General features: G+C 38.3%; 1 protein-coding gene across 1 annotated transcript in view; it reads left to right on the forward strand.

The window, feature by feature from the left end:
* LOC107493847 (protein SHOOT GRAVITROPISM 6) overlaps positions 1–3,689 on the forward strand; it is a 25,303-nt gene extending 21,614 nt beyond the window's left edge. Inside the window, exons 46-51 of the mRNA XM_021124709.2 lie at positions 1,348–1,446; positions 2,289–2,360; positions 2,458–2,543; positions 2,632–2,725; positions 2,812–2,919; positions 3,007–3,689. Coding sequence (XP_020980368.2) covers positions 1,348–1,446; positions 2,289–2,360; positions 2,458–2,543; positions 2,632–2,725; positions 2,812–2,919; positions 3,007–3,207 — 660 coding nt within the window. The 3' untranslated portion in view covers positions 3,208–3,689. The remainder of the gene's footprint in view (positions 1–1,347; positions 1,447–2,288; positions 2,361–2,457; positions 2,544–2,631; positions 2,726–2,811; positions 2,920–3,006) is intronic.
* Positions 3,690–10,073: the final 6,384 nt, after the last annotated feature.

The raw sequence follows: 10,073 nt of genomic DNA on the forward strand, positions 1-10,073 counted from the left end.
CTCCTACCTCCCTCTTCTCTTTTTTTTGTGTAGGTTTCTCGTAATTACCATGATGTAAGGAACCTAAACACTAATAGAGTGTATGGAAATGAAGCGTAATAGGGGAAATGGACTTATAAAGAGAATTAGAGAGTAGGGGGTATCAAGTGCAACCAGTTCTGAGAAAAAGGGAGCTCTTCATTTTGGGAACCATCTTAACAGAGTGGGAGCTGCTATAGTGCTCTCTACATTTGGGTTTCTTTCAATTTCTGCATACATATAGTCATATCTTCTTCTTCATAAACTGATATTACACTGATAATGTATATACTGTGTCACCCTTGGTGTAGTTTCTAGTAGATTCATTAATCATTTCCCCCCTCTTGTGCATGTTCACTTAAGATTTTCTCTTAGTCTTCATGTCTAGTTGTAGCATTAAGCAGAATGGATTGGTTTATTAATTTATTTTAAATAGCTTTATTGGTTTCGTTTATTTTACATATATTCAGGTTGTATTTGGGTGATGGATTCTCAAATTTAAGGAAATTTAGAACTTGGAATTCAAATGCATCAATTTAATTCCCATCATTTTGAGAAATATGTTCTCAGAAAAACAAGACATTCACTCCATTTAAAAATATACTTTGATTGGATAATGAAAATAACTCCATAACTTTGGACAATGGTCGCCGTGGACAATTGTCAGGGAACGGGTGGTGAGCAGTGGCAGGGAGCATTGACGGACTGCATCAAGTGTCGGCAGTGGGCAGGAAGAAGCTAGTGTAGTGTGAAAGAGTCATGAGAGTCTTAAGGCATGGAAGAGAGGAAGTAATGTTAGAATTCCCTTCATGATGGTGGAGTTTGAAATCCACTATTTTAGGGGTACATAAAATAGCTCATAGAAATCCTTGGGATCCGTAAATTCCTTTGGAATAAGTATCCAATAAAGGATTTCTCTCCAAATCAATTTAAATGGTAAATATCCTAAAAATTGCACTCCCTCTCGAATACTCATCCAAACACAACCTCAGAGTTTAGTCTGTTTCCCCAAAATTTAATTATTAGTACAAGATTCCTAAGATAATTTAATCTTTCAGGTTGTAGTATTTAATTTGGTTTTAGTTTAGAAACCCCTGACCACTCTCTCTTATCGAGTTGTTTAGTTTGTATCTCTGTATGTCAGGATATGAGCCAATCCTGTTGTTTCTGGATATCTTATCTTCTCCAGTATTTTTTGTTATCCGTCAATCTAATTCTTCTTTTATAAAAGGGGAAAACTTATAACACTGTTAATTAATTCATCTTTAGGAAATAATAGCCACTTCTAGACAGCTTTAACCAACTTCGTTAAGAAATTGTTAAAAACAGGCAAGCATGAACGTCAAGATGCGAGCAAATTCTTTTGCGGCATTTGGAGCTCTTAGCAGCTATGGAATTGGGGCACTAAAGGATGCCTTTGTTGAGCAGGTATATTTCTAACTCTTGTATTTTGTTTCATTCTTTTCTTTCCCTGACTCAGTTAAATCTAGTTCCACCTGTTCAATAGAGAATTAGTATATCTATAGTTTCAGGAATGGGTATTGTAGCTGTGGAACAGCAAATGGCATTTACCTTTCATAATAAGATCTTGTTCTGTCTGGTTTTCTGGCTTTGATGTGATTTCCCATTCTGTTGTGTTTCTTTATTTCCACGAACTATTTGGTGACAACTAGGATATTGCACTCTCCATGATCTGTGGTTAACTTAGCATAGTGATATCAACGAAAAAAAAAAAACAAAGAAAAGAAAAGAAACGAGAGGAAATAAAAAAGGAACTTATAGCATAGGAATAACTGCAGTTTGTTCACTTAAATCATAGGTAAAAGGCTTACCAGGTGGCCATACCACTGTCAAACAACAATCCTTTTCTTTCACATGTTGAAGCCCTAGCAATGCCAGCACTTTTCTCCTTCATCTTGACAAATAAACCATAGTTTAGTTTCTACTTCTATTAGAAGGTTTGCTCAAATCTATGACAGTATTTGACTCCTTTTGGATTTTTGGCCTTCAAGACCTTTATGACAGTATTTGACTCATTATGGTTTTGGACATTCTTTGATAAGTACATGCGTCTCTTACAAATATAACGTCACCATGTGTCAAATCTTTTTGGGATAAAATAAGAAGGAAGAAAGTTTCACATATTTTGACTTTATATGCCTCGTCATTTGAAGATTTTGGTTGCGTAATTTCCCCCTGAAATGATGTCATATAATTCTCTTTCCAATATGTCCGAGCGCTTATTCATTGCCATTGATGGTCTTTTCAAGGTACATGCTGCTCTCCCTTGTCTGGTTTTGCATCTTCATGATGAAGATGCTGGTGTTCGATTGGCCTGTCGGGTAATCAGCTACTATCTTGGAATTTCTTGAATTGGAGACTTGCAAAGAAGCTTGTAATGGAATTAATTATTTCTTTTTGAAACATGCTGACTTTCAGAATACACTGAAACGAGTTTTCCCTTTGATGGAAATTGAAGGATTGCTTGCCTTGCTCAACACACAGAGCTTTCTTTCTGATCACCGGTAGGTTTTGACAGATCTTAAATTTGCTTTGTTTTTGTTGAAAGAATTTTCTTTTGAGAATTTATCAAACCCATCTTTGTGACTTCAGAAGTGACTATGAGGACTTTCTCCGCGACATTGCAAAACAATTCATTCAGCATCTTCCCTCCAGAGTTGATACTTATATGGCAGCAACAGTGCAGGTTCATAAAAGCGCATATCTCTGTTGGACTTGGGTTATCTTATGCTGCTGCTATACGCCATAACTTACTTATCCTGGATGACGCAGGCTTTTGATGCACCGTGGCCCGCAATTCAAGCAAATGCTATATACTTCTCCAGCAGCATTCTTTCTTTATCAGACAATCATCATATTTTAGCTATCTACCATGCACAGGTCTTTCCTGTATATCTTATACCATTTTCAGGCTCTTAATTATTAACTAAATCTGAAGTTTTACAAAGATGCGCCCATTGTTTCTAGGTATTTGGTATGCTAGTGGGAGACCTGAGTCGATCACCTGATGCAATTGTTAGAGCAACGTGCTCTTCTGCTTTGGGCTTGTTGCTGAAATCCTCCAACACATTATCATGGAGAGCAGTTTCCCCTGATCGGTCAGACTCAACTCCCAGGAACCACGATTTGGAGTCTACACAGAACCAGCAAATACAAACTGAAACTTAAGAATACCGGATTCATGAATTGGCTATGGCCTATGAGCTTGAAGCGATGTGATTGAAAGTCATGTGTCTTGGTCTCGCTATGGGTAGATCCCGTTCTCCTTCATAATATGTACAGCCTTTCTGTCAGATTTTCCCGTGGCCTTAGTTGTAAAGTTTGAAGAGCTCTTCTTTTCTTTTTGGTGCGTCTGAAATAAAAGAAAACAAGCCAAGGCAAGACTAGAAGCCCTAGGGAAGCCAATACCTATGGCAACAGCAAGAAACATTGATGTTCATTAATGGTGTTCATTGTGCAGCCAGCAGATTCTAATGTATGTTAGCTATCCAATCGTCGTAATTTGTGTATATTGTTGTATATTGATTACATTTTCATGTAATATAACTGATACACTATTTGGATGCGCTATCTTGTCATTGATTACATCAAGCAGCTTTTCTAAATTTAAGCATTTTCCAATTTTGACGGTGTCCTGTGATTTGTTTTTAACTTTTCTACATGTATATTATGTAAAGAAATGTTTATAATTTCTAAAGTTAACTAGTTAATTATGTTTCTAAACTATTTTCTCTTTCAGAAAAGAGCATGGCTAAATCATATTTATACGGACACTAATTTGGCTTAGTTGATTGTATTATATCAAGGTTTTGAAAATTGGACTGGTCATTGGTGCGCGAAATTGAACTCCGCAATATTCGCATAGATTGATTGGTAAGTGTACCGGATCGTCCAAGTAATACTTCAGGTGAGTGAGAGTCGAATTCTACGGAGATTGTCGGATTGAGTAAGTAATGGTTATCTTGTAGATCTTAGTCTGGCGATTAGAAAATATGGTTGTCGGTTGAAAGTATAAACGAAAAGTAAAGGAAACGAGATACCAGATTAGTGTAAGCAATGATAGAGATTCAATTAAGGCTTCGGAGATGCGCATTCTTTTCGGATTAACGTTTCTCACCGTTTACTTTAATAACGAATGATTCATTCAATGACAGCTATAATTGACTAACTCATGTAGCATCCTCATCAAGTTAGTCTGTTCTAAATCATAGTAGTTCACCATATCTGAGCAACTCATGTAGCATCCTAATCAAGTTAACTCATGACTTCCCACTATAGCCGAAGGTGAAGACCTAAGCAATTCACTCACCTTCACGATCTTAATCAAAACGCTAGAGACAAGGTCGGATCTTCTGGATCAGGGAACGCTGCTTCTCAGACTATAACTTTAACGCTACAGAGACCTCAGTAACCCACGGTCAATGGGATTTTATGTCACTTATCCAAAGTCGCCCAGGCACGCTCTTGGAATCCGCAGTGCACTCTCTACCTGTGGTTCAATGCTATCTGGGTCAGGACTCACACGGAACCCATGTAGAACTAGGATGATTGTCACGGGTTATCCTCAATTCATGAGTTGAAGAACGAAAGTGTACAAGAGAATGGAATCAAACGTGTATTGAAATAGAAATAGTAAAATTATTAATCCATGAGAATCAACAGAGCTCCTAACCCTAACATAGGAGGTAAGTGGCCCACAGCTTACAGAAAATAGTAGTGAATTTCGAAAAGTATGATTGACTAGACTAAAGGTACAGAAGTCGACTCTTGGGCCCACTTTGGTTGAGTACTTGGGCTGAGCTTGGCATCAAACATGAGAAATAGGTGATGAACCATGCTACCTTGTGCTTGGGTTGGGGTTGAACTCCCCAAAGGGGGTGGTTTTTGGGCGTTCAATGCTGGCTTGTCTCCTTGGGGCGTTGAACGTTAGCAAGGGGGTAGGTCTTGGGCGTTCAATGCCCAGTATGGGCAGGCTCCATCAACGAATAGTATAGACCATTATATATTGCTGGAAAGCTCTGAAAGTTAGCTTTCCAACGCCGTTAAGAACGATTCATTTGGCACTTTGTAGCCCCAGAAAGGCTTGTTTGAGTGCATGGAGGTCAGAATCAGACAGCATCTCCTACGCTTTCCTTGTCTCTGAATCGGACTTTGCCAAAGCTCCTTAATTTCAGCCATAAATCACCTGAATTCATCATAAAACACAAAAACTCAAAGTTGAATAAAAAAATTTGAATTTTGCACTAAAACCTATGAAAATGTAATGAAACTTAAACAAAACATAACTAAAACAATATGAAAATGATGTCAAAAAGCGTATAACATATCTGCTCATCAGAACACTAAAATTAAATTGTTGCTTGTCCCCAAGCAACCAAAAATAATGTAGGATTAAAAAGAAGAGAAATGCACAATAAATCTCAGGGTTTCCAATGAAGCTCGGTTCCAATTGATGAGCGGGGCTACCAACCATTTACTTCTGAACAGTTTTGGCATCTCACTATCCTTTGAAGCTCAAAAGTGTTGGCACCCTTAGAAACTCAGAATTCATATGATATTATTGACTCTCTTAGTTTAGTTCTTCTTGATTCTTGAACACAACTTTCTTTTTTAGTCTTGGCTGTGGCCCTAAGTGCTTTGTTTTGTAGTATTACCACCGGATACATAAATGCCACAAACACTTAACTTGGTGAACTCCTTAGGATTGTGATTCAACTTTGCTAGAATCCCCGGTCAGTGGTGTCCAGAGTTCTTAAGCACACTCTTTTACTTTGAATCATGACTTTAACTGCTTAGTCTCAAGCTTTTCACTTAACACCTTCACGCCACAAGCATTTAGTTAGGGGAGGAGCTCATTTGAACTTTTTAGGCCAAGATTTTGTTTTTTTTAGGCCCTCCTAACCATTGATGCTCAAAGCCTTGGATCCTTATTCTTGCCTTTTGGTTTAAAGAGCTATTGGCATTTTCTTTTTCTTTTTTTTTTCTTTTTTTTTTCTACTTTTTCTTGCTTCAAGAATCATTTTTTTTTGGATTTTTCAGATCACCAATAATACTTCTCCTTTTTCATCATTCTTTCAAGAGCCAACATTCTTAACTCCAACATCAAATATGCACTGTTAATTCATGCCTTTCAGAAAGATAAAAGTAATGCCACGACATAAAATAATTGGACTATTCATATTATATAACTCGATGTCATGCATCTTACTTCTCTTTTTCAAATAAAATTTTTCTTTTAAGCATGGTGAGAGATACATGGAATATTTTATAACTTTAATACATAGACAAAGATGATCATGCACTAAAAGCAGTAAAAAGACAACGAAATACAATGGAAAACAGAAAATAACATAAAAATAACATAAGCAAGGGGGTAATGGAACATGACTACCTTTGTGACGGTGGTTACTGCTTCCTCTAGTGGGTCCAATGGAGCGTTTAAGGTCCTCTATGTCTCGTCCTTGCTTCTGTTGCTCCTCCTTCATAGCTCTTTGATATTCTCTTATTTCATGGAGGATGGTTGATAAACCCCATTTGTAGGGTTTATCTTGTATTGATTTTAAGGGATTTTATGACCTTTTACCCACATTTATTCAATGAATTAGTATGGTTTTGTGATTGTCTCCTTATTTGTGCTTAGATGTAAAAACATGCTTTTTAGGCCTTTAACTTGATGATTTTAATCTCCCTTTGATTCCACTAGATGCCTTGATGTGTTTGTTAGTGATTCCAAATTGAAAAGGCTAGGAATGGATCAAAGGAGTGAAGAGGAAAGCATGCAAAGTGGAGAAGATCATGAAAAGCCAAAGAGTTGAACTCGCCCATGGACGCGCACGCGCACACGGCACTTACGCGCACCCTACGAAATGGGCCATGGACCCGTACGCGTGCTGTGCGCGTATGCGTCGATGTTGATACTTGATTTTTAAGTGAATTCGCACCCAACGAATTCTGAGGAGTTGTGGGGCCCAATCCCAACCAATTTTGGTGGCTAAACTGCTATTTAAAGCCAAGGATTGAAGAGCAAAGGGGATTCCATTCATACACACTCATTAGGATTAGTTTAGAGTTAGTTTTAGAGAGAAAAGCTCTCACTTCTCTCTAGGATTAGGATTAGGATTAGGTTTAGTTCTTAGATCTAGGTTTTCATTCATTCTTTCTTCTACTTCTACTTCTCAATTCTTTGTTGTTACAATCATTCTTCTTCTATTCTTTTGTTGTAATTTCCTTTTTGTTGTTTCTATATTTTGTTGTAGATCTACTCTTGTTCCTTCTCTCTTCTTTCCATTCTATTCAAGGTAATTCATAATAATTGTGCTTCTTTTGATTGTTGTTGTTAATTCCTCGCAATAATTGTTGTTAGATTCTATTCTTGTTGTCAATTTGCTTTGCTTTTCTTTTGTACCTTCCAAGTGTTTGATGAAATGCTTGGTTGGATTTTAGTATAGATTTTGTTCCTCTTGGCCTAGGTAGAGTAATTAGAGACTCTTGAGTTATCTAATTCCTTTGTTGATTGTAATTAGAAGTTGCTAATTGATTTGAATGCCTCTAAAGCTGGTTTTTTCTTTAGGGTCATCCAAGTAATAACTTACGTGAGTAAGGGTCGATCCCACAGGGATTGTTGGTATGAAGCAAGCTATGGTCATCTTGTAAATCCCAGTCAGGTTGATTTAACTAATTTAAGAGATTATTGGTTTTTTGAATAATAATAAAAAATTAAATAGAAAATAAAGATAAAGTTACTCATGTAATCCAATGGTGGGAATTTCAGATAGGTGTATGGAGGTGCTAGGTTCCTTCTGAATCTCTGTTTTTCTACTTATCTTTATCCAATCTTTATCACTCCTTTCTATGGCAAGCTGTACGTAGGGCATCACCGTTGTCAATGGCTACATCCCATCCTCTCAGTGAAAATGCTCCAAATGCTCTGTCACATCACGGCTAATCATCTGTCAGTTCTCAATCATGTTGGAATAGAATCCCTTGATTCTTTTGCGTTTGTCATCACGCCCAGCAATCGCGAGTTTGAAGCTCGTCACAGCCATTCAATCTCGGAATCCTACTCGAAATACTACAGACAAGGTTAGACTTTCCGGATTCCCATGAATGCCGCCATCAATTCTAGCTTATACCACGAAGATTTTGATTAAGGAATCCAAGATATATGCGCCCGGTCTAAGGTAGAACGAAAGTGGTTGTCAGTCACGCGTTCAAAGGTGAGAATGATGATGAGTGTCACGGATCATCACATTCATCATGTTGAAGTGCAACGAATATCTTAGAATAAGAACAAGCGGAATTGAATAGAAAATAGTAGTAATTGCATTAAAACTTGAGGTACAGCAGAGCTCCACACCCTTAATCTATGGTGTGCAGAAACTCCACCATTGAAAATACATAAGTGATGAAGGTTCAGGCATGGCCGAATGGCTAGCCCCCAAACGTGGTCCCAAGATCAAAAATACAATCAAAGACGTCTAATACAAAGATAAAAAGTTCTATTTATACTAGACTAGCTACTAGGGTTTACAGAAGTAAGTAATTGATGCATAAATCCGCTTCCGGGGCCCACTTAGTGTGTACTTGGGCTGATCTTGATCTATCCACGAGCTGAGGCTTCTCTTGGAGTTGAACGCCAAGTTGTAACGTGTTTTGGGCGTTCAACTCTGGTTCGTGACGTGTTTCTGGCGTTTGACTCTAGAAAGCAGCATGGAACTGGCGTTGAGCACCAGTTTACGTCGTCCAATCACGAATAAAGTATGGACTATTATATATTTCTGGAAAGATCTGGATGTCTACTTTCCAACGCCACTGAGAGCGCGCTATTTGGAGTTCTGTAGCTCCAAAAAATCCATTTTGAGTGTAGGGAGGTCAGATTCCAACAGCATCAGCAGTCCTTTGTCAGTCTCCTATCAGAGTTTTCCTCAGGTCCCTCAATTTCAGCCAGAAAATACCTGAAATCACAAAAAAATAGACAAACTTATAGTAAAGTCCAGAAATGTGAATTTAGCATAAAAACTAATGAAAACATCCCTAAAAGTAACTAGATCATACTAAAAACTACCTAAAAACAATGCCAAAAAGCGTATAAATTATCCGCTCATCACGCGTGCACTATGCCTGAGGCATGAACGACCTCACGTGTATGTGGTGCACGACACACTTTGCAATCCCGCACAACTAACCAGCAAGTGCACTGGGTCGTCCAAGTAATACCTTACGTGAGTAAGGGTCGATCCCACGGAGATTGTCGGCTTGAAGCATACTATGGTTATCTTGTAAATCTTAGTCAGGATATCAATAATTATCAAGGTTGATTGTGAAAAGTAAAAGAACATAAAATAAGTACTTGTTCTGCAGTAATGGGGAACAGGTTGAGGTTTTGGAGATGCTCCATCTTCTGAATCTCTGCTTTCCTACTGTCTTCTTCTTCAAGCACGCAAGGCTCCTTCCATGGCAAGCTGTATGCAAGGGTTTCACCGTTGTCAGTGGCTACCTCCCATCCTCTCAGTGGAAATGTTCAACGCACCCTGTCACGGCACGGCTATCCATCTGTCGGTCCTCAATCAGGCCGGAATAGATTAACGCCCAGCCCTCAGGAGTTTGAAGCTCGTCACGGTCATTCAATCATTGAATCCTACTCAGAATACCACAGACAAGGTTTAGACCTTCCAGATTCTCTTGAATGCCGCCATCAGTTCTAGCTTATACCACGAAGATTCTGATTAAAGAATCCAAGAGATATCTACTCAATCTAAGGTAGAACGGAGGTAGTTGTCAGGCACACGTTCATAGTTGAGAATGATGATGAGTGTCACGGATCATCACATTCATCCGGGTTAAGAACAAGTAATATCTTAGAACAAGAACAAGCGGAATTGAATAGAAGAACAATAGTAATTGCATTGATACTTGGTGCACGAAATTGCAATCACACTTTTGCAATCCCGCACAACTAACCAGCAAGTGCACTGGGTCGTCCAAGTAATACCTTACGTGAGTAAGGGTCGATCCCATGGAGATTGTCGGCTTGA

The sequence above is a fragment of the Arachis duranensis genome, chromosome 6 (assembly GCF_000817695.3).
Source record: "Arachis duranensis cultivar V14167 chromosome 6, aradu.V14167.gnm2.J7QH, whole genome shotgun sequence".
In the NCBI taxonomy this organism is placed as follows: domain Eukaryota; kingdom Viridiplantae; phylum Streptophyta; class Magnoliopsida; order Fabales; family Fabaceae; genus Arachis; species Arachis duranensis.